Raw genomic sequence first — 24,386 nt, 5'->3', positions numbered from 1 at the left:
GTCTAGGAGCAAAGCCATCTCTTCCTCGGGGGCTCGCTCTCAGCCCTAAGTATTGGCTATTTTATATTATGTTGTATTATTTCTATTATATCTGTGATTACATTTTTAATATATTATATTTTTATCTGCTCTTTTAATCTTCTTGAGAGTTCTCTTTACTTCTTCCTATCACACAGGTTGACAAACCATGGGCTAAATCCAGCCCAATGCCTGTTTTGTAAATAAGTTTTACTGGAATATGCTCATTCAACTACACATCGTTTAAAGCTGCTTTTACACTGCAATAGCACAACTGAGCGGTTGCAGCAGAGACCAGATGTCTCCAAAGCCTAAAATATTGTTTCTGTACGAAAAACATTTAGGGATGCCTGGGTTTCTCAGTCAGTTAAACATCTGCTTTCAGCTCAGGTCATGATCCCAGGGTCATGGGATGAAATCACGCCTCAGGTTTCCTGCTCAGAGGGGAGTCTGCTTCTTTTTCTGCCTGCCCTCCTCCTGCTTGTGTTCTCTCTCTCTCTGACAAATTCATAAAATCTTAAAAAGAAAAAGAAAAAATTTAATAACCCCTATACTAGCCAGTTCCTCATTTCTCCAATCCCGTTAGGTTTCATAATTCTTGATATTAAACTCTTCCTGTTCAAATTACTGTGTGGCTTCTCTAATCCCATTGAACCCATTCTAACCCCTCACCAACCTCTCTGTCCCTTTGTCGCTGTCCATTTTCAGGCTCACCTTCCTCTACCTACTCCACAATGTTAGTGCTCCCCAACACCCTCCCCTCTGCTTTTGTCATAGCTTCTCTAAGCCGGTCGGTCGTTTGCTTACTCATCTTTCGTTAGTGGGTTTAACCGATGGTTTTTAATCTAGATTCTCTGAATAAAATTGCATGCAAATTTTGTGTGGATGTGCAAAAGCACAGACATACGGGGAGGTGTCCAGCCTCCTCTTTGGGCAATATGGCCTTTATCCAGGGCACAGAGCCTGGATATATCCTTCTTAAGTTTGAATCCCAGTTCTGCCACCACGGACTGGGATAATTTATTTAACCTCGCTGTTGGCTCAGTATCCTTGTCTATAAAATAGAAAAAAAATTGTAGCTATTATGGGAATTAAGGTAGTTAATAGCACTTGGACAGGGTCTGGCACATAATAAGCACCATTTAGACATTGGCTATTGTCATTTCTTTCTAGCACTCCCTTTTACCTCTGTGCCACAGCTAGACCAATGTTTTCTTTTTTTTTTTTTTTTAAGATTTTATTTACTTATTTGACAGATCGAGATCACAAGTAGGCAGAGAGGGAGGCAGAGAGAGAGGGGGAAGCAGGCTCAATCCCAGGACCCTGGGATCATGACCCGAGCTGAAGGCAGAGACTTTAACCCACTGAGCCACCTAGGCGCCCCTAGACCAATGTTTTCCACTGTCCTAGTGCTCCTGCTTTCTCTGACTCTGAGCTCTCCAGTGGACTCTTCCCTCTGCTCAGAGAACTCTCATCTGTATGTTGCGCACTAACTCCTGACCTTCCCTCAAGCCTCAGATCAAATGCATTTCTTCAAAGAAGCTTTTCCTGACCTCCAGACCAGGAGGAGCTTCAGGCTAAGACCTCCCAAACCTTTATTTTCCCTCATAACCCTCATCACGGTTTATTCAGGGTGATCACATAAAGTTCCTCCCTGACATGCCACAAGCTTTGAGAGGGCAGTGGTCATTTTTGCTGGCTCCCTGCTGATCCTGAGTTCAGTGCCTCGTACACTGTAGGAAGAGCACATTCGTCAAATGAATAAGTGAACGAATAAGGTACAAAACACATGAAAGGCTTTTAATAAAGGTGTAAAAGGTGTAAAAGCCTATACATATATTAGGTACCACAATGAGCATTTGACAAAATCTGATGATTATTAGACAATCTAACGTTAAATCAGTAAAAATTTGTACTGTGTGAAGGAAACCTCTTCAATTTCTGTAAGATATATTCATTTAAATTGAACTTGGAACATGTTTTTCCATCAAATGGAAATGAATTATCCAGTTATTGACTTGTTAAAACATCCTCTACCTCTACCTCTTGGAAGCTAGATATAAGCCTCAGCTGGCAAAGCGGGAAGGAATAATTGAACAGGGAAACTTTTTGTTCTCAAAGAATTTCCATGGCCTTAATTCAAGACAGGATTACAGACTCTCACGAGTAAGCAAAACCAACTGTACTAATCTGGGAAATTCATGGCCACCCTGGGAATTAACATATCTAATCCAAGTCACCAGGAGAACCATGGTCTATTATCAATTAACACTCAAACAACAGGAAAATGATGAAAGCATTATAATACAAAACAGACACAATAAAGCGATTCTCCTGGATATTTCTTCAGGGTTGGGTTGCTTACACTCCCCTGGAATGAAGGAATCTCTAAGGAGGAAGGATTCCCACCTCCCTACTTCCTTCCCAACTGTCAGACTCCAACGGCTCCTCTCCTGCGTAATCAGCCTCATAACACTCCCCAGACGCCAATCTTTGATCTCCAGGAGGAACAATGCGGTAACTGTTGCACTATGATAAGGGAAAACTTAACCAGGATCTGGAATTGGGCACCAAGAGCTAGAGGACTAGGGAGGTTTCATGACAACCGTGGTGGCCAGAGGGCTGTGGGAAAGCTGGACGATCCTAGAAGGCCTAGAAACTAAATAGTTGGGGATTTGTTGCGTGTCCGCTTTGCTCGAGCGGCTGGGAGCAGCGCCCTCCAGCACAAGCTGCGGACTACATTTCCCAGACGGCTTTGCTCGCTGGGCTGCAGTACTAAGATTAGGGCGTGTCTGGGAGGAGCCGCACGGTCCTCGAGCGCTGCTGGGGCATCTCGCTCCGCTCCTACCTAGACACACCGCAGCCGTCCGGCATGATGATCGGGGTCCTGCTGCTCCTGCTCCTCCTTCTACCCCTTTTCCTGTACATCGCTGCACCCCAAATCAGGTCTGTGCAAATGTATTGCCTTCTCTTGAGAAGAATTCAGGAGGACGCTAATCCTCACCGAACCTCTGTTTCCAGAAGAAGGAAAAGGAAAATCCCTGGGGGCTTTCCAAGTAGGTCGAGGCCGGATGTTCGATTGGTTGGAGGAGGTTCAGCTGTCCTGGATACAGGGGAACGAGATCAGGAGACCCCAGGCGGTGGGAAGGGGCTGTAGTCCGGCTCACCTGACTCTCTTTCTCCCGATCATTATTTTCGTCTCAGAAACCCTTGCTTTCTGCTCGAGAGAACCCTGAGTGCAAGGCTACCCTCAGACCCTTAAGTTATCAGCATTGGGAGATTTCAGACCCTAAAGTGGGGTGTGGACCTTAACACTCATTTTCCCCTTAGCTCCCACGCCTTGAACCAGCCCTATCTATCGTCTTGCTTCCAGCCTTGAAGTACGGTGGAGCGATTCGACCTTTTGCTCTCTGAAACTCTGTCGGTGGGAATCGTGCGGTTTGCCGGCCCGTTGCTTGCTCTCTTGTTGCAGATAGATTCGCCTTTTTTCTGGGCGGATGTTGTAGAGGAAAGAAACGGAAGGGTTTCATCATGAGCCGCATTGTGCCTTCAGAGCAGGAGTATCTGGGGGACCTGAATCGTGCCCAGGGTTTGGGGGTGAGGCCGAGAGGAATGAGGGTCGTGGTCCCGGACCTGGTGACAAATCAGCCAATGGCTGGCTAAGTGCGGCAGAGAATCGGAGAAGAGCTGCACTATGGGCGCCTGCTGATTGGTTCTGAGTAAATCACCAGTAGTGACGGTGAACGGGAGACAGAAGAGACAGTCCTTCCTCGGGGGCGGGGGGCGGGGGCGTGGTCACCATCCACCCTCGCGCTCCTCTTTTACTTTTATTTTTCCTCCCTTCTGAACGCCTAGTGCTCCCACTCAGATGAGAACGCTTTGTATTTCTTTGCACCACAAGATCCTTTTACCCAAATAGAATCTCAGTGAAAAGTTAAGCCTGAACTGAAAATAGTGCTCACACCGCTGCGAGATTTTTCTCAGGAAGATTTTTACTGCAACCTTTATACTCCTCAGCCACTTGGCTAGCTCAGGGGAGCTAGCCTAGAGCTGGATTTTTCATAGTTGATTGTTTCTTTCATCCTGTTGGTAAAGAGAAGAAAGAACTCAGTAGAGATCCTGATATGTTGTCGCTCCTGGAGCGAACCCTGAAAGGATGTGAAAAACTGAGCAGGGAGGCTTGTTCTCTAAGGAGGAAGATATCTTTTGATGAGCACCAGTTTGCTTCCTTACGGACTTGTGTGCCCTAAGCAGGTAGTTTTAGTGGCTAGGAGTGTGTGCCTTGCGACTCCCAGTTCAATGAAGAAGGCTGAAATGCTCTTTAAAAGTGCATCTCCTGGTCAACAGATTCTTTTAACTTGAGTCTTGAAATTTGCAGAGAAGAAAAAAAGAACAATCTGAGATATGCTAATCCCTGTTTGTGCATTCATTTCTTTGGAAAAGAAGGGGAGTGGCGTGCTTAGGAACAAGGACACTAATTAAACCAGGACTCAAATCCCAGCTCCTGTTGGTACTGATTTATGTCTTTTCTTTGTCTTATTTTTAATTGTGTGTATGTGCGTGTTTCTGTTTGCTTTACTGCAGCAAACAAACTTCCATAATTTTAACTTTTTGTATTGGATTAGCTGCAAATCAAGGCCAAAAAGTGCCAGTTATGGACAGATTGTCGTAAGTGGACCAGTTCTTGCTTCTTCTAGGCTGAGTCTTATGATTCCCTAAGCCTGTCAAAGGGCTCAAATTGAAGCCAGGTGCCTGGATAATCAAATACTTACCCAGTTCTTGTACTGCAGGGGGCAGCTCTAAGGTTTGCCCTTAAAATAGAATCGTTTTTGTTCCCAAGAGAGAAGCAGAAAATGTTTGAGCAAAAGCCCTTGAGCAAGAGCAGAAAATTTTTCTTCAGTCTTCCTTAAATCTATAAAATGACAGCACTAGAAAGAACCAAAGCAAACTCTAGTCTTGGGATTGGAAGACATGGTAGTTACAGGAACCTCTGGCTAAGACAGGAACGAAGAACTGATGAGCTCTCCTTCTCTACAGGAAAATGCTGTGTAGTGGGATGTGTACATCAACTGTCCAGCTTCCTGGGAAGGTAGCTGTGGTCACTGGAGCCAACACGGGCATTGGAAAGGAGACAGCCAAAGAACTGGCTCAAAGAGGCAAGCTCATCTGCTTCTAATTCCCTCCTGCCATTTTATCCCTCACAAGGGGATGCGGGGGATGCTTATTACTCCCTCCCAGTCTTGGAATTCAAGAACTTTACAAGTGTCCCACAGATTCACTGCTCTGAACCTAGTATAATGCTCTCTGTATAATGGACACTTCGTATTTTGGTTTATTTTTCTTTCGTTGTTGTTGTTGTTCATCAAATACCCCTGTCATGAAGTAGGCATAAAATTCCCATAAAAAAAAAAATGTAGGGGCACCTGGGTGGCTCAGTGGGTTAAGCCTCTGCCTTCGGCTCAGGTCATGATCTCAGTGTCCTGGGATCGAGCCCTGCATCGCAGAGAGCCCGCTTCCCCCTCTCTTTCTCTGCCTGCCTCTCTGCCTACTTGTGATCTCTGTCAAATAAATTAATAAAACTTTTTTTTTTAAAGTAGAAAATGACATTTATAAGTCTGTAGGTCTATAGTGTCCACTCAAAAGCAGAGCTGACAGTGTGTCTCTTTTATGTATTTGTTGACAGGTGCTCGTGTGTATTTAGCATGCCGGGATGTGCAAAAGGGGGAATCAGTAGCCAGAGAGATCCAGCTCATAACGGGGAATCAACAGGTATTCGTGCGGAAACTGGACTTGGCTGATACGAAATCTATTCGAGCCTTTGCTAAAGACTTCTTAGCGGGTAAGTACAGAACTGGAGATTATGTTGTTGATCTTGCAATCAACATGGCAGTCTTGGTTAAAGGAAAAGAGCCTTCTCTTTAATACATAGAAATACTAGATAAATTATAATAAAAAATTTCATTCATAGCTGAACTCCTTAATAACAAGAGGGAATCCTCAAGAAGCAGCAACAAAAAAGGAGTTTAAAGAGTCATAGCAGTGCATAAGAACTAAAGCCAAAAACCTCACAAGGAAAGGAGAATGAGGCCTCAGGCCCTGAGAGTGGGGAGCTGTATCTTGGGCTTCCATAAGGTTGAGGCTCACAAAAACTCATCAGGTCCATGGTATGGGAGCTTAAAAAAAAAAGTAGGCCATCAGATCCAAGACATGGCAAAGAAGTTTATCTTCTCTTTAGGACATGGTGGTTAGAGAGTCAACTGCAAGATATTAGAACCTCAAGTTGGCATCATCTGTGGGGGGGGGGAATTTATTACATCATCAGTGTAAGAATCTTGAGCTGAGGAGCTAACATAAAACCCTGTAGTAACACATCAAAATCAGACCCAAGAGTACTCTGTAGGCATAACCCCTCACAACACATGGATCTTGGCCTCCCAAGGTAAAAAATGTCTATAGATATGAGCTCATAGTTAGAAATTACAAATTACGTGAGAAAATAAACCACGAAAAGAGTTGCCAGATGCAACAAAGAGTTGAAGCCAGTACAGAACTCCTTTTGGAGTTCTCCAGTGGCATGGGGTGTGTACAGAACAGCCTGTTGGTTCTTGCTTTGACTCTTCTGATTCAGCTTGGGAAGTCCTTCTACTAGGAGAGGTGAACAGAACATTTTCCCCCAAAGCAGTGAGTGAGTAGCTCCTTAAAAGGAAAGATCGGAAAGGCAACTTGGTTGTATAAGATGGAATTTTGCTCTGTAGTAGGTAAACAATGAAAGTCTTAAACAATGAAAAATGATACAATCCACATATGAAGGAGAAATGGAGGAAGATTAAAGTAAGTTATGCATCCCCATTTTCAAATCCCGGATGTAAGGCAGATTTCTCAGATGTAACTGCTGTGGCTGGCTGCTTCCCCATCACATCTCCTCTTCCCCTGCAGAGGAGAAACATCTACACATTTTGATCAACAACGCAGGAGTGATGATGTGTCCCTACTCTAAGACAGCAGATGGCTTTGAGATGCACATGGGAGTCAACCACTTGGGTAAGAAATCTGGTCTCATCACCAAACTAGAAGCAGCTTAAAGTTCTTCTTGGAAAACCTAGGGGTCAGACTGAGCTGCCTCTGGGCCCTAAGAGACCATAAGTGGATAGTGAATACTCTGGTCCTTCTGTGATAGCTCAGAGATAAACTTAGGCCTCCTCGAGGTGCCACCCACTTTTTAATTTGCGATCCAGATTCAACTTACCTTGGGGCCTTTTTGAACAGCTTCACTGGACTGGGGGCTGTGTTGCTTTCTTTGTGGGGAACCTTATGACCAGCATCAGGCAGAGGCTGCTTGCTCTTAAAGAGTATTATTAATCCAAGTTGGAAGGAGACAAGAGTTCATATTCACATAATCCAGCCCCCCCACCCCCGGGGAGAGATGGCTGTCCTATTTCCCCAAACCCTCCCTGAGCTTGTTCTGCAGTTTATAATGAATTAATAAGGCAAAAAGCCTTGTTCCTGTGTTCTTTCCAGGGCTCACTATGACTCCCTTCACCCTGGCATTGGCCCTGAACTCTGTTAATTCTAGTTTTTCCCATAGGTCACTTCCTCCTGACCCATCTGCTGCTAGAGAAGCTGAAGGAATCGGCCCCATCAAGGATAGTGAATGTGTCTTCCCTAGCACATCACCTGGGAAGGATCCACTTCCATAACCTTCAGGGCGAGAAATTCTACCATGCAGGTCTGGCCTACTGTCATAGCAAGCTAGCTAACATTCTCTTCACCCAGGAACTGGCTCGGAGGCTCAAAGGTAGGCTTAGAAGAAGTAATTATAGAGATACCAGTCAATGGAAAGTAGCAAAAATACCGTTTTCTGGAGCCCATTCCCTGGACAAACCTGCTGCCATGACTATAACTGGGTATTATTTTAGTAAATAGCCCACAGCTGAATATTGGAGATGGCTGGCAGGAGATGGAGACATTCTGACTTTGAGTCGTAAGGCTTGACTTTTAGTACTTACTGGCTGTGCGACCTGCAACAAGTTTCTTAACTTTTCCAGACTTATTTCCTCATAAGTAAAATAGGACTACTTTATAGGTTATTGTCCTCATTAAGTCAGGCCTCACAATCAAGCAAGGTGTTTTACTCATAATGAGACTAGATAGAAGGGAAGGACCTGGGGGCTTCTGAGTGGCTCAGTGGGTTAAGCGTGTGGCTCTTGGTTTTGATTTAGGTCATGGTCTCAGGTTGTGAGGTCAAGCCCTGGGTCTGGCTCTGGGCTCAGTGCAGAGTCTGCCTGAGATTCTCTCTATCCCCCTCTCTGCCCCTCCTGCACATGTGCTCTTTTGCTCTCTAAAATAAATAAATAGGGGCGCCTGGGTGGCTCAGTTGGTTGGACGACTGCCTTCGGCTCAGGTCATGATCCGGAGTCCCGGGATCGAGTCCCACATCTGGCTCCCAGCTCCATGGGGAGTCTGCTTCTCCCTCTGACCTTCTCGCTCATGCTCTCTCTCTCACTGTCTCTCTCTCAAATGAATAAATAAAATCTTTAAAAATAAATAAATAAGTAAGTAAGTAAGTAAATAAATAAAATCTGGGGGAGGGGGGAAATGGCAGAGGGAGGGACCTGAGCTGGTACTAGATACAACCAGTAGGATAAAAAAGGTCCTGGGACTCTGGGGGTGGTGGTGGCGGGGGAGTGTCTTACTTAGACACAAGGTTAAATAAGAGAGAAATGTATGCTTGAAGAGGGGAGTCTTCAGTCACAAATATACAAAGGTCCTTAACACTGTCTACTCTGAATTTTCGATAAAGAAGGGTAATCCAGGGTGGACTCCTAGAGTCGCTTAGGAGTTGAGGCAGGCAGAATTTTGGCTAGGAATCAGACATAGGAGCCCGACTGTTGATATGGGATCATCAAGCTACATGGAGATTAGATGGGTTACAGAGTGGGTGGGATGAGGCATCTCGGGATATTGAGAAACATTCCAGGCAGATGAAGAGAATGCACAGAGGTCTAGATTCAGTTTGAGTAACTGAAAGGCTGCTATGATTAAAATGTAGAAAGCAAAGGGAGCAGAGGTCTGAACTGAGACAGTGGACAGAGTCAAAACCCTTAGAGTCTATGGTAAGAACTTTAGTGGAAGAGCAGGAAAGAACCTTCAGAATGAAAGCCTTTTTAAAATGGGGACCAGAGTGTGTGCAGCAGGTGATTTCTCACTTCTAGGTGAGAAGTGAGGGTGTCCTGGACTAAAGTGGTGGAGATGGAGGGTAGTGTACACTCCTAAGAGATAGTTACGATGGGAAACCCCCAGGGCTTGTTGACGGATATGTGTGGTAAGGTGGGGAATGGTCAAGAACTGGTCTGTGTGCCTGCCTGATTGGGAGTTATGGAACACTGCAAGATCCAGGTTTGGCCTTTAAAATATGAAATTAGTTTGGGGCCTCTGTGTCAGCATTACTATGGGTCATCTAGAGAAGGTATCAAGGTATCAAGGGACATCTGGGTGGCTCAGTTGGTTAAGCATCTGCCTTCGGCTCAGGTTATGATTCCAGGGTCCTGGGATTGAGCCCCGCATTGGGCTCCCTGCTCAGTGGGCAGCCTGCTTCTCCCTCCGCCTGCTGCTTGTGCGTTCTCTCTCTCTCTCTCTGACAAATACATAAATAAAATCTTAAAAAAAAATAGAGTAGATGTCAAGTTGGAAATAATTTATGTCCATAGTCCTTTATCTGCAATCATGAAATCCACAAAGACCTGAGAATTTTTTCAGAAGCTTGACTCCAAAGCTCATTTAGCAGCAAAACCTCCCTTGTATCAGGGAGATTAGGTAATAAGAAATATATGTATCTGTGTCATATTATTTTTCTAAAACCAATAGAAATTTGGAAACCTCTCTGGCCCCAAGGTTCTAGTGAGGAACTGGGGACCTCACCAGCACATGCCTAAGTGTCATTTAGCACTTACCATGTACCAGAGACTATCGAGTCTCTTATAGATATGAATCCATTTAATCCTCCAAACCACCATGTGAGGTGCAGGTATTAGGATTATCCCCATTTCAAGAGGAAAGTGAATCGCAACATAGGGAGCTTGCCCAGCTGGGATTCAAAACTGGACAGTCTGACCACAGAGCCCGTGCCCTTAGCCACTCAAAGTCAGCCAAGAGTTCAAAGGAGTACAATGTGCATAAAAATGCATGCCATATAGTTCTAGAGAGGAATTTAGCAAGATATGGGAGCTCCAGCATTTGCAGTTTGGGTAGAAGATGAGGAACTGGTCCAGGAAACTGAGAGGAAGCAACAAGAAAGGTTTGGAAAAACAGAAATGTGGGATCCCAGCAGCCAATAATAAAAAGGCAGCTTTGAAGAAAGAGTGATCCCTAGAGTCAAAGTGTGGGAGAGAGGTTTGACTCCTGGCTCTAGTGTTTCCTTTATTATTATTATTATTATTATTTAAGATTTTATTTATCTATCAGAGATAGAGCACAAGCAGGGGGAGCAGCAGAGGGAGAGGGAGAGGCAGGCTTCCCACCAAGCAGGGAGCCCAATGCGGGGCTCGATCCCAGGATCCTGGGATCATGAGCTGAGCCGACGGCAGTTGCTTAGCCAACTGAGCCACCCAGGCACCCCTCTGCTGTTTCCTAACAGTTAATAACCTCTTTGAGCTTTAATCCTAACCTGTGAAATATGGAGGTGTAAGTAACTGTGAGGAGTGCTTATAATACCATTGTGGGAAGGGAGTCTTCCTGGGGTTAAATGTTTATTCACGGCCCCTGCTGTCCTCGGCTGTCCAGCAATATCAAGTCCTGCCTTCCTCTCTCTATGGGGCACCCCCATTAGGCTCTGGCGTTACGGCGTATTCTGTCCACCCGGGCACAGTCAAGTCTGAACTGATTCGGCACTCGTCCTTCATGAAATGGATGTGGTGGCTTTTCTCCTTCTTCATCAAGACCCCTCAGCAGGGAGCACAGACCAGCCTGTATTGTGCTCTCACGGAAGGACTTGAGATTCTAAATGGGCATCATTTCAGGTATGAATGTGTCTGTTTTTGAAGATGGGGTTTTTATGGCTCAAGGGAAATAATCTGGATTTGTCTGGTATACTGTACTTCCTACATTGTGTGGCATAGCTTATGTCTTTTTATGTTTTTACCCTGTAGTAAGGGGGTTGACTCATTTGCATTTTTCATGGTACTGCTGGGTTTGGTTTTCTCTGTCTTTTATGATGTTTTCTGGTTGTTTCTGTTCTTCCTACCTTTTGTTATATCCGTCGAGTTTTCTTTGTTCCTTTTTGAACTCCGTGTTCAATTTTTCCCCCTGTACCTTAGAAAGAATTTGAGGGGTGCCTGGGTGGCTCAGTCGTTAACTGTCTACCTTCAGCTCAGGTCATGATCCCAGGGTCCTGGGATCAAGCATTGCATCAGGCTCCCTGTTCAGCAGGAAGCCTGCTTCTCCCTCTCCCACTTCCCCTGTTTGTGTTCCCTCTCTCTTGCTGTGTCTCTGTCAAATAAATAAAATCTTTTTTTTTTTTTAAAGATTTTATTTATTTATTTGACAGAGAGAAATCACAAGTAGGCAGAGAGGCAGGCAGAGAGAGAGAGGAGGAAGCAGACTCCCTGCTGAGCAGAGACCCCGATGCGGGACTCGATCCCAGGACCCTGAGATCATGACCTGAGCCGAAGGCAGCGGCTTAACCTACTGAGCCACCCAGGCGCCCAAATAAATAAAATCTTAAAAAAAAAAAAAGAAGAAGAATTTGAATCTGTATTTCTCTATTATCTTCAGGACTAAAATAGTATCAATGGACTCCCTTCATGATTAAGTGAAGACTTTTAAAACTTTTTATTATAGAGAACTTTGAATATGTATAGTAGTAGATAAAACAGTTGAACCCCCATATACCCATAATATAGTCTCAACAACCATTAAGCCATGGCCAGTACTCCCCCTTCCCCATGCACCAGCCCTTCCCATATCTTTTCCCTCTCATATTATTTTTAAGCAGGTCTCAAGCATCATATTAGATTGAAATTTTAGGGGCACACCTGGATGGCTCAGTCAGCTAAGCCTCTGCCTTTGGCTCAGGTCATGATCACAGGGTCCTGGGTTTGAGCCCCATATCAGGCTCCCTGCTCAGTGGGGAGCCTTCTTCTCCCTCTCTCTCTGCCTGCTGCTCCCCTGCCTGTGCTTTCTCTCTCTGTCAAATACATAAATAAAATCTATTTAAAAATTGAAATTTTAGCATGTTCTTACCTCCCCCTTCAAGATTTTATGGAAATAACTTGAAATTTTAGAGAAAGTGCTGTAAATAAATTAAAATTGGAACGAAATGTAGAGAGATCATGAAAGGCCCATAATGCCAGGCTTGGAAAGGAGGCACAGAAGTTGTTCCAGTAGAGAGAGAAATAATCTGCACAGAGAAACATCCCTGGTTACTTTGCTTGATGAATGAATAAATAACCCAAGTGAGAGAGAATGAATTCCGGATTTAGGGTAATGATAGTTGGAACACGAAGAAGGGTTAAGTGGGAGAGGCCCTGAAAAGGTGGAATTTTTATGGCTTAATGACGAAATGAGTAAGGGGTCTGGGAAGAGTTAGTGACCTGGGATCAAGCCTGACTTACTTGGAGACTGATGATGACATCAACTGAGACAGCAGACTTGGAAAAATCATGGGTAGAGCTTAGAGTTCTTTGATTCCAGAGCAGTGGAAATAGACGCATGCTAACTTAAGCAAGAAGGGAATTTATTAAAATATGGGCGTTCTCCTAAGAACAAAAGAGAAGACTGAAGAGCCAGGCTTAGAACAGACAGAGTGGCCAGTCAGCTAGCTGGGGCACTGCTGCTGGAATGAGTATAAGCCAGTTATCCTCAGTCATTGTTTTGTTGCTCACTATTCCCCTCTAGCAAGGAAGCTCTACATCTTCCATCCTCTCATCCTTACTCCCTTGGTTAGACAGAGACAGGCACTCGATTAATGGGGTCTTCATACTGTGGGAAAGAGGTCATTCCTCAGAAAAGGATCAGGTTGCTGTTGTGAAAAGAATGTGGAAGGGGGGTGGGGCGCCTGGGTAGCTCAGTCGGTTAAAAGGTTAAGTCTGAGTAATGATCTCAGCTCAGATCTTAATCTCAGGGTTGTGAGATCGAACCTTACATCAGACTCCATGCTGGGCATGGAGGAGGCTCTCCTCCTCCCTCTGCCCCTCTCCCCCTCCCTTTGCCCTTTTCCCTCCTTAAAAAAAGGAAAAAAAAAAAAAAAGAATGTGGAAAGGATCGGTTGCCCACTACGTAGTAAACCTGGCTCTGTCCATGTTCCATAAGACTCCATGTGAGTAGAAGTGTATAGTGCAGATAGCTGGAAATGTACAGCTAAAATCCAGAGAGATAAATTTACATAGTTTTATATACTAGAATGATTTTCTATGGGTGACTGTTTTCTTCTTCCCTGGAGATTTTGAGGTTTTGACTGAATAGCTTAAAGCAAGTGAGCCTCAAATCCATGACATAGTAATTATTTAATTGACTTTTGAAGAGCCTTTCCAGTGCCATGGATTCCTAATTTTAAGCATTGGAGGCTTAAACTGTGTTGCAACTGTGTTGACCACAGTCAAAAAATGAACATAAGTCTGTCTTGACTGAAGCATTAGAAACTTTGCACTAGACAACAATTCTATTTTTTCTCTCTATGGATCTGCCTGTACTGGACATTTCCTATCAATGCAGTTATAGTAGTGGCCTTTTGTGACTGGCTTCTTGCTAAATTAGCAGAATGTGTCCAAGGTCATCCACCCCAAAGCATGTACCAGTACATCATTCCTTTAGTTGCTAAATAATATTTCATTTTTGGATATACCACATTTTATTTATCCGTTTATCAATTGGGGACATTTGGGTTATCACTTTTTGGTTAGTTGAATAATGATGCTGTGATATTCATGTACAGATTTTTGTATGGTGATTTCTCTTGGTTTATATACCTAGAAATTGAATCCCACTGAAATATGGGTCATATGTCAACTCTGCTTAACTGTTGAGGAACTGTCAGATTGTTTTCCCAAGTGGCTGCACCATTTCGTGTTGCCACCAGCAGGGGCTGAGGGTCCTAATCTCTACACACCCTTCCTTACACTTATTATCTGTCCTTTTGATTTTAAGCCCTCCTGGTAAGCATGGAATAATTTTTCTACTCAAGTGTTTCTAGTTTTTCTCATTATGGTTTTCATTTGCATTTTCCTGCTAATGATATTAAGCATCTTTTCATGCGCTTACTGTCCATTTGTTTATCTTTGTTGGAGAAACATTTATTCAAATCCTTTGCCCATTTTTAAAATGGATCACTATCTTTTTATTATTTAATTGTAACAGTTCTTTACATAGTTATAAATATATATATATACATATATATATATATATACACACATACAGTTCTTTATATAGTCTGGATGCAAGTCCCTTATAAGATTTGTGATTTATAAATATTTTCTCCCATTCTTTGGTTTGTCTTTTTACTTTCTTTATGGTATCTTTTGAAGCAGAGAAGTTTTGATGAAGTCTAACTTACCGATTTTTTCTTTGGTCACTTGTGCTTTTGGTGCCATGTCTAAGAAACCATTGCCCAACCGCCTAACTGAAAGTCACGAAGGTTTACTACTATGTTTTCTTCTAACTCTTTAATAATTTAAGCATTACATTTTGGTCTATAATTCATTTTGAATTAATTTTTACATATGGAATGAAGTAGGGATCTGTCTTGACTTCATTTCATTTTTGCATGTAGATATCCAATTGTCCCAGAACTGTTTGTTGAAAAGATTATTCTTTCCATTGAATTTTCTTGGTAGCTGTATTAAAATTCCTTGGGCTGGGGCACCTGGGTGGCTTAGTTGGTTGAGTGTCCAACTCTTGATCTTGATCTTGGCTGTGAGTTCAACCCCCACACTGGGCTCAAAAAAAAAAAAAAAAAATTCCTTAGACTGCTGTAACAGAATATCAGAAACTAATTTTCTCACAGTTCTGGGAACGGGAGTTCAAGATCAAGGTGCTGGCAGGGTTGGTTTCTGGTGAGGCCTCTATGCCTGGCTTACAGAGGGCTGCCTTCTTGCTGTGTCCTCAGATGGCTTTCACTCTGTGTGTGCACACTCCTGGTGTCTCCTCTTCTTATAAGGACACTAGACCTGTGGAATTAGGGCCCTACCTTTATAACCTTACTTGTTATAGATTAGGGATTCTACATATGGGCTTAAGGGGACATGATTCAATCTATAACAAATTTATCAAAAATCAATTGACCATAAATGTAAGGGTACTTCTACACTTTCAGTTCTGTTCTATTCATTTATATGTCTATCCTTAATGCACAGTGTCTTGATTACTATGGCTTTGTAGTAAGTTTTGAAATTGGTCTTTTTATATATACTGATTGATACTTCTCAAAACCCTACTGAAAATACCAGCACCATGACTGTGCTGATGCCATAACCACACGTAAGTAGCTTTTACTCTGGTATTTGAATAAATTTTACAGCATGTCATAAACTACGACACAAGGCACCTTCCTGTCCATTGTGTCATTTGCTGTGTCATATGCAAAGAACATAAGGCATCAATCATGCAGTAGAGGCTACAGAGGCTTACAAAGGCCAGCTCATTTCTAGAGTCTTACAGAGTCTTTGGCTCTCTGTGATGGTCTTTCTGCTCAGCAGTTGCAGGTTGTGCTGGTCATGCTGGTAAGTTTCCTTAAGCAGAAGTACTATACTTACAAGGCTTGTTTTGTAATTGTGAACGTATCTTTAAGTGGTGTTTCTCAAACTTTCATGTGCTTTAGAACCATCTGAAGAAGTGGCTGAAGACAAATTCCTGGGCCTCTGCCCTCCAGATTCTGATTCAGCAGGTTGAGAGGGGGCCTGAGAATTGGCATTTCTAACAAACTCCTTGATGATGCTCCTGCTAGTCCATAACCTACTCTTTGATTAGCAGTGTCTTTATGGACATAGTGTTAAGGATTTGCTTCATGTACTTTTTTCAGACTTGCCAACTTTCCTTTCACCTTCAGAATTTGCTAAGGATGTCCTGGAAGCAGTTCTCTTGAAATAGTATATAACTTCTTACATTGCTTCTTACGTGACTTGACTTAGAAGATTACAGTCCATTTACTCAATCACTTTTCAAAAAACCCTTATTGAATACCCACTGTGTACTAGATGCAGCTAATGAAAAATGAGTAAAATGTTCTTTGAGAAAATTTTCTGGGCAGGGCAGTTTGAATACGCCTCCTGCATTTAATGGGGATTTTGAATTATGGAGATTACAGCAATGAAGAGAAGGTATATGAAACACATAGTACTCTATTATTACATTTCTTTTATGCTATCATCTTTTCCTTCATTTTTTATGAGGCTGGCTTTACTTGTTATTTGAGTTTAAAAACACTTAAAATTGGGGGTGCGTGGGTGGTGCAGTTGGTTAAGTGTCTAGCTGTTGGTTTTGGCTCAGGTCATGATCTCAGGGTCATGAGTTTGAAACCTGCATCAGGTTTCATGCTCAGTGGGGAGTTTGCTTGGGATTCTCTCTCTCCCTTTCCCTCTGCCTTTCTCCTGGTATGCACTCTTTTTCTCTCAAAAATAAATAAATCTTTAAAAAGATTTTTTAAAAAGTTGGGACACCTGGGTGGCTCAGGAGGTTAAGCCTCTGCCTTTGGCTTGGGTCATGATCTCAGGGTCCTGGGATTGAGCCCCGCATAAGGCTCTCTGCTCAGCAGGGAGCCTGCTTCCCTTTCTCTCTGCTTGCCTTTCTGCCTACTTGAGATATCTCTCTCTCTCTCTGTCAAATAAATAAAATCTTTAAAAAAAAAAATTTTTTTTTTAAAGTTATAATTGCAGTAGGCCAGAAATAGTAAGGTGTTTTTTTGCTGAGCAGAGATTGGGGCTTGATGCCAGGACCCTGAGATCATGAGCTGAAGGCAGAAGCTTAACCCACTGAGCCACCCAGGCACCCCCAGAAATAGTAAGTTTTGAGGGTGGTTTTGTTTTTACCACTCCAAGCATCTGTAACCAGTGTAATCTCAGCAACAAGACACTGTACAAGGTCCTGTGTGAACAGCTGGACATACATAGGTGTCAGGTGAGCACTGATATTAATTAAATATATACATATAAAGGGGAATATAAAGACTAAATGCTATGCATTATATATCAGACATTCTGGTCAGAGGAAGTCTAGTGAGGAGATCTAAACAGTAATTACATTTTCTTTGGGGTAAGGATTAGAGAATGAAGAGAAGACAAAGACTGGCCTTATGAAGTGTATAGAGGACATGTGATCCCTAGGTTGTTTCTCTGTCACATTCCTTGTTCCAGGCAGAGAACAGACTCCATTCATAAACCCTGTGTTTTAAGCCTCTCTCTTTTCCTTCTAGTGACTGCAGTGTGGCGTGGGTCTCTGCCCAGGCTCGGAATGAGACGATAGCAAGGCGGCTATGGGACGTCAGCTGTGACCTGCTGGGCATACCTATGGAATGACGGGTGGTGGCAGGTGGACTCAAGAGAAACCTCCAGCAGACTCCTCAGTACTCCCTGCCAAAATGATTCTCCTTCATGATGGCCAAAACCTCCAGCACAAAGAAAACAAACCTTCCAGGCTTGCCTGCTTGATATCTGATAAAAGCCCAATGTACACTGCCAGATTGATCAAAACACCCTGCATTAATCCAGATAGACTTTGCTCTTGTTATTGCCAGACTTACAGGAGGTATCCTAGGATAAGATTTTCATATGACCTGCAAACTCATATTTGCCTTCTGAAACCTACTACCTGGGAGAATCTTAGCTATGGCAGAGTCAATTTGTGGCAGTTTTGATTAGTTTCTACCAACTTTGTTAACAATATAGTTCCTCCCAGCCACCAGCCAGCTTTTTTTTTTTCAGGAGGGCCGTATTGCAGCCCCAGTTCAACTCCCACAGTCAACAGTGGGTTGGCTCAAGAGCAGGGCTCATCCCTCACCTGCTAAGAAAACCATCATAAACCAACATCTGGATTCTTTCGGGAAACTCTTAACTGAATCTGGATTATGGCATGGGCTTTATCTCCGGCAACCTACAGCCACTGCTGTTAAGACACTTTTACATGTCTGGACCACAGAAGTTTGTGGGGTTGGGAGGAAGGCAGAAATTTGAGGGAAGGCAGAAATAAAAATCAAGTTCAAGCCATCATTTTCCTACTGTTTCTCAGGCCAGCAAGTGGGTAGAGAAAGGAGCAGTACTGGAAGGTAGACCACCTACCTGACTTCAGTTTACGGACCCCAGACCCATGGAGGCCTTCTTGTGCCTTAGTTTCTCTTAGAAAACTGGAAGAAGAAGAGAAAGGCTATTTGGTGATTGTCACTGAGGATATCTTTGTATGTGTTCTTAGGTAGCATGCAATTGGGATTATTTTTACAAAATTTAAAATAGCTACAAAGGATCAGTATTAAACCGGACGCTGGGGCAGGTAAGTGTTCAAAGATGGAGTAAACAGTGTCATTCAGTCTTTTTTTTTTTTTTTAGATTTTATTTATTTATTTGACAGAGAGAGATCACAAGCAGGCAGAGAGGCAGGCAGAGAGAGGAGGAAGCAGGCTGGCAGAGACCCCGATGCGGGGCTCAATCCCAGGACCCTGAGATCATGACCCGAGCCGAAGGCAGTGTCTCAACCCACTGAGCCATCCAGGCGCCCCTCATTCAGTCTTTAATACAAATGGGTGGTGCTACAAAGGGAAACACATTGTGTATATGTGGATAACTACTCACCAAAAAGCACATGGGTAGCAGGGAAGAAGTCCAAAAAAGAGAAGAATCCTGGAAGATAATGTGAACAGTGAAGGGACTAGTTAAGGAATAAAACGAACAAACAAACAAAAAAAAACAGCTAAAGATGGCAATACGTAACTATGGAAGAATTACCAAGACTGATCCTACACTGTCTTTAACAAGTGCCAAACAACCAATGTGGTAGAAAAAGACCCCAAACGGGTGCTTGGGTGGCTCAGTGGCTTAAGCCTCTGCCTTGGGCTCAGGTCATGATCTCAGGGTCCTGGGATCGAGCCCCACACGAGGCTCTCTGCTCAGCAGGGAGCTTGCTTCCCCCACCCCCTCTGTCTGCCTCTCTGCCTACTTGTGATTTCGTTGTCAAATAAATAAATAAAATCTTAAAAAAAAAAACCACTAATGAGGTATAGAGATTATTTAAAAAAAAAAAAAAAGACCCCAAACCAAAAAACCCCAATTCTTTATTAGGCAAAATTGTCCTAAGGACTGATACTATAATTTATAGCCAATTTAATAATCTTCAGGGCACTTCCTTACATTATTTTGACAAGATTAAAATGTCTGTATGCCAAAAACCTACATTTAATTTGGAGAACTTTTTAAAGATTTTATTTATTTATTTGACAGACAGATCTCAAGTAGGCAGAGGCAGGCAGAGAGAAAGAGGAGGAAGCAGACTCCCTGTGGAGCAGAGAGCCCGATGCAGGGCTCGATCCGAGGACCCTGAGATCACGATCTGAACCAAAGGCAGAGGCTTTAGCCCACTGAGCCACCCAGGTGCCCCTAATTTGGAGAACTTTTATCAAAGGTAATGCTGCCATAGGAAATGGAAGAATCAGTAATGTTCCCATCACTTGTTTGGAGTATGTTATTCTAATAGTTTGTGATTGTCTTGGACTGACAATTACATATTCACTTTGGTGGGGGTAAAGAGTTTTAGGACCACAGTCTTCTCATATTTGTAAATGAATATTCTTTTGTTGAACTTGCTTTGACTTTTAAGGTATATAATTTAGAAATGGTCATTTTATGGAAAAATTGGAAAATTTTAATAATAGTTAAGTAGCATCATTGAACTAATATTTTACTTAATTTATGTTGAACTGTCAATGACAAATAAAAATTTTTTGATTACTATGTTTTTATTCATCAAAATAACTAAGAATTAAATGAAAGTTTAGAGTCAACAGAAAAAAACAAAGTTTAATTATAAGAACATTTTTCATTATTATAGTTATACAATCATTTCTCATTTTTAAGGATAATTTGTCCCCAGAATCTAGCCACAGTACAGCCTCAATTCAGATGTTATAACTTAATGTTGTGTGATAATGTAATTGTTGATTCACCCATTTGTCTACTTGTCTTTTATGGTACTGTTCAAAGATCCCATTTTTCCACATCTTTTTTTTTTTTTTTAAAGATTTTATTTATTTGACAGAGATCACAAGTAGACAGAGAGGCAGGCGGAGAGAGAGGAGGAAGCAGGCTCTCTGCTGAGCAGATAGCCCGATGTGGGGCTCGATCCTAGGATCTTGACCTGAGCCGAAGGCAGAGGCTTTAGCCCGCTGAGCCACCCAGGCGCCCCCACACCTCCTTTTTGTACCTGCCCCTTCTCTAACAGTGCTGTGGGACTTAGGACAGTACAGTTCCACTAACTATCTCAGATTTTGCTGTCTCTATACTCAGTGAACATTAGGAGCTCAAAGTATGCGTTCAATCAGTGGTCAATGAATTAGTCTAAGAAAAATAAAGGTCTAGGAGTTATAAATCACATCGTTTCCCCCTGAACAGTCATATATCTTTTAATACGTCTGGGTTGTTTTATATCTTGGGCTGCCAAGCAAATACTTCAGAAAGGGTTTTGAAAAGAAAATCATGAAATAAGTTGAAAATAGGAATTTCCCGTCACTGAACCATGAAAACCCATGAAATGCAGAAAAGGACTTTGTGATTGTTAACACACTACATGATGGGAAAGAGACCTGATGAAGCCGGGCCCGCCTTGCTCACCACATTATAAAATAACCGCGCGCGGAGGGGTTCTTTTATTCAACAACGTAGGCCCAAACCTGGTGTGATGACTACGAGTAACATTGACAAAGACCTGCTGAGTGAAGGAATGCACTAGGCGAGCCCAGACGCGAGAGGCTGAGTGTGTGTTTTGGGAATCACCCTGGAGACCATTTCTGAAAGCACATGACCCTGGTCAGTTGACTTGCCCAGTGAAAGTGCTTTACCGCTCGAGGGCAAGCTGGAACCTGGCCCGGCTAGCTTTCCAGGGCTGAAAGCTACCGTTTAGTCAGGACGCGAACTGAGGAAGTCAGAGCGGCCAAACAATGAGATGACAGTGAAGATAACTTCAGTCGCTTACCGATACCAGACTATATAGTCTGGTCAGTACAACCCACTGCGGCTGTGGCGCCGACAGAACCACCGCCCCCACCAACGCGTGACCACGGACTCCGGCCGTCTTTCGCGCTGAACTACAGCTCCCAGCATGCACTGCAGCGTTCCCCCACCAGCACCCGAAGGCGGAGCCGTCGGGACAGGTCGGCGCGCTGCCCGTCCCGCGGGTCCTCATAGTCCCTTCTGCTGTGGCGCTCTCTCCATTCCAGGACAGGGTATTTCCGGGGTTTCAGGACTGCCTCTAGCCCGGCCCGCTGCCACCCTCTCAGGAATTGTCCGGGCGGGCAGCCAACTCGACTTTCCGTCAGGCTTTCGCGCCCGGCGCTCCCTCAGTGACGGAATGTAGGGAGGGTGGGCATTCCGGCTCGGGAGGACCCCGCCCCGGCCCCGGAAGCGTCTCGTCCTCGGCAGTGGTGGAGGCGGTCGCCGTGATGTCTGCGGGGTTGGGCGGCTGACCGCCCAGATAGGAGCGGGCCCAGTGCCCCAAATCTCGGTGGCCAGTGCTGGAGCGCGGCCTGCGCCATGGCCACCTCCGCCGCCTCCTCAGAGCATTTCGAGAAACTTCACGAGATCTTCCGCGGCCTCCATGAAGACCTGCGAGGGGTGCCGGAGCGGCTCCTGGGGATGGCCGGGACAGGTGAGGCGAGGGCGGGACGAGCCGTGGGGAACTCGGCCCCGCGCGGATCTAGGGAATAAGAGGTGTCCCCCCCCCCACACACACACCCTTCTCCTGAACCGGGTCTCTTTTCCCATCGGATGCATGTTCTCAGACACGCCCCCTAGGGTTGGCTGGGTCTCGGCGCTCAGTATTTCCCTGCTACCACTTGAGGGTGCTCGGGGGGTGGTGAACCTCGGAGTGTTGTCTCCTAGGGATTCTTCCTCTTGATCCTGCTGTGCCTTCAAAATTTTCTTGTCTCATGTTCACCCTGGCAAGAAGAGCATAGGAGAATGGTTTCTTTCACTACTGCCTGTACCTTTTATTTTGTGCATTTAAAAGCGTTCTCAAGAGAAGTCTGTAGTTCTCACCCGACTGGCAAAGGATCCATAGCATCAAAAGGGCTAAGCATCAAAAGGAAAAATAACGTTGGGGTTGGTAAAGTATCAGGTTGGGGTAGGGGGGTCTTTAAAGTCAGTATTGTGGGTTTAGGGGTGGTCCTCTTAGGTACTTTTATGCTTAAAATGTTTCCTATTCCTTGATTGCAAAATTCAGCTGGATGCAGACTTTGCCTGCTGGAGTTAGTTTTCCAATTAAATCCCTAGGAAGACCCACCAGGTTCATTGCCACTCAGAACAAATAGATCTTGATGTCAAGGCTGATAAGACTTGGTTTTGTTTTTACTTAAGGTTCAGGGATTGAGAGTGTTTGCTCTGCGAGTTTCCTGAGGTCAGGTGAATTGAATGACTCTAGTGAGAATGCCAGAGAATGTTAGATGTTTCAATTTATCTCAATAAATGTTATTTATTGAAAGAGACTGCTGTGTTCCAGGCACTCTGGTAAATGCTGGTAATATTGCAAATTATTGCAGTGAGGAGACTTACAAATTCTTGTTCTAGTGGGTTGATGATGATATATAAATATTAAGAGGAAAGTAATGCAGGTCAAAGGAAGGAAGGGAGGACTCTAATATTAAATAGGGCGGCTGTGAAAGGCTTTGAGAAGGTGGCATTTGAGCAAGGACTTGAATGAAGAGAGTATGTGAAAATTTGGGAGAAGTGAGTGTGAGGAGGACAGAATAGCATTGCAAAGGTCCTTAAGCAGAAATAAACTTGGTGGGTTCTAGAAGGAGCAAGGAGGCCAGTGTGAAATGGGCAAAGGAGACAGTGGTTATGGATGAGGCTAAATAGAGGTAGGCAGGGCCAGATCTTCTGTGGCCTTATAGACCCAAGTGAAAGATTCACACTTTTTTCTAAATGTGATGGATGCACTTACAGGGTATTGAGCAAGAGAGTGATGGGATCTGATTTACATGGTTGAAAAATAGACATTTTTTCAGCTCAGTGCTGAATTAAATTTTGCAGTGTTCATTTCTGGAAGGGTTTATTAACCCTTAACAGAAAACTGAGTTATGTTCACCTCATCATCTACCTAACCTTCTCATTACTACAAAGGGACAATTAAAAAGGTATGAATGTGGGGCGCCTGGGTGGCTCAGTGGGTTAAGCCTCTGCCTTCAGCTCAGGTCATGATCTCAGGGTCCTGGGATTGAGCCCACGGGGAGCCTGCTTCCTCCTCTCTCTCTGCCTGCCTCTCTGCCTACTTGTGATCCTTGTCTGTCAAATAAATAAATAAAATCTTAAAAAAAAAAAAGGTATGAATGTCTACCCAAGAACACAATACTCTTAATAGAAGTTTCAGGAAATAGACTTGGTTGTTTAATGGGTAAATAAATACAATGTACACATATCCATAGGTTAAAAAAAGAATTTCAACAGCTTTCAATCTCTGCTCACTACTTTGTTCACACTGTTAAGTAAATGTTTGTTGAATAAATTGAACTTAGCTGAGCAAACACACAGTGCCTCATCTCTGAATCCTTTTTTCTAGTTCTGAGATTACTTCATAGGCTTTTCAGAGCTTTAATTTCCATCATGAATTATTAGGTTCTGAATAATATACATAATACAGCTGTTGTGTTTGCTCATGTTCTATAAATGAACTCGATCTGGTTCTAAGTAAATACTTAAAAATTATTATGTATTGGTCACTGTCCTGGGCCCTACGAAGTTTCAAGAGTTCTTGCCTTAAATGGGACCAGATTTACAAAAGAGTTTGTGATTGGTCCTAAGATGATTTTGAGACCATAAAGAAAAGGCTTACTTGAGTGTTGGGAGAGGGAAGCTTTGCAGAAAGGAGAACTGAGTATAAGGGGTTGAATGGGAGTTTGCCAGACAGAGGGAAATGGGAAAAAGCAACAACAGAATAGAAAGTTGAATACTCACAGCCAGACAGAGCTTAGGGTATGTGTGGGAGAATAATAGTAGATGAGCAGAGTGAGACACAGCCAGATTGTGAAGGGACCTGTATATCTCATTAAGACATTTGGGTTTCAGGCACCTGGGTGGCTCAGTCGTTAAGCAGCTGCCTTCAGCTCAGGTCATGATCCCAGGGTCCTGGCATTGAGGCCCACATCGGGCTCCCTGCTCCGTGGGAAGTCTGTTTCTCCCTCTCCAGCT

General features: G+C 43.7%; 2 protein-coding genes across 2 annotated transcripts in view; both read left to right on the top strand.

Moving 5' to 3' along the window:
* The first annotated feature begins 2,803 nt into the window (after positions 1–2,803).
* On the top strand, positions 2,804–19,940 carry RDH11 (retinol dehydrogenase 11). Its single transcript, XM_059373461.1, has 7 exons — positions 2,804–2,964; positions 5,056–5,174; positions 5,702–5,857; positions 6,955–7,059; positions 7,604–7,813; positions 10,844–11,033; positions 17,417–19,940. The coding sequence occupies exons 1-7, from the start codon at positions 2,891–2,893 to the stop codon at positions 17,517–17,519; spliced, it is 957 nt and encodes a 318-aa protein (XP_059229444.1). The 5' UTR covers positions 2,804–2,890; the 3' UTR covers positions 17,520–19,940.
* A 1,460-nt stretch (positions 19,941–21,400) lies between these two features.
* Positions 21,401–24,386, top strand: part of VTI1B (vesicle transport through interaction with t-SNAREs 1B) — a 29,779-nt gene continuing 26,793 nt past the window's right edge. The window contains exon 1 of the mRNA XM_059373460.1: positions 21,401–21,849. Coding sequence (XP_059229443.1) covers positions 21,735–21,849 — 115 coding nt within the window. The 5' untranslated portion in view covers positions 21,401–21,734. The remainder of the gene's footprint in view (positions 21,850–24,386) is intronic.

This window comes from Mustela nigripes, chromosome 13 (genome assembly GCF_022355385.1).
Source record: "Mustela nigripes isolate SB6536 chromosome 13, MUSNIG.SB6536, whole genome shotgun sequence".
Classification (NCBI taxonomy): domain Eukaryota; kingdom Metazoa; phylum Chordata; class Mammalia; order Carnivora; family Mustelidae; genus Mustela; species Mustela nigripes.
This window is presented reverse-complemented; position numbering and strand designations above follow the sequence as displayed.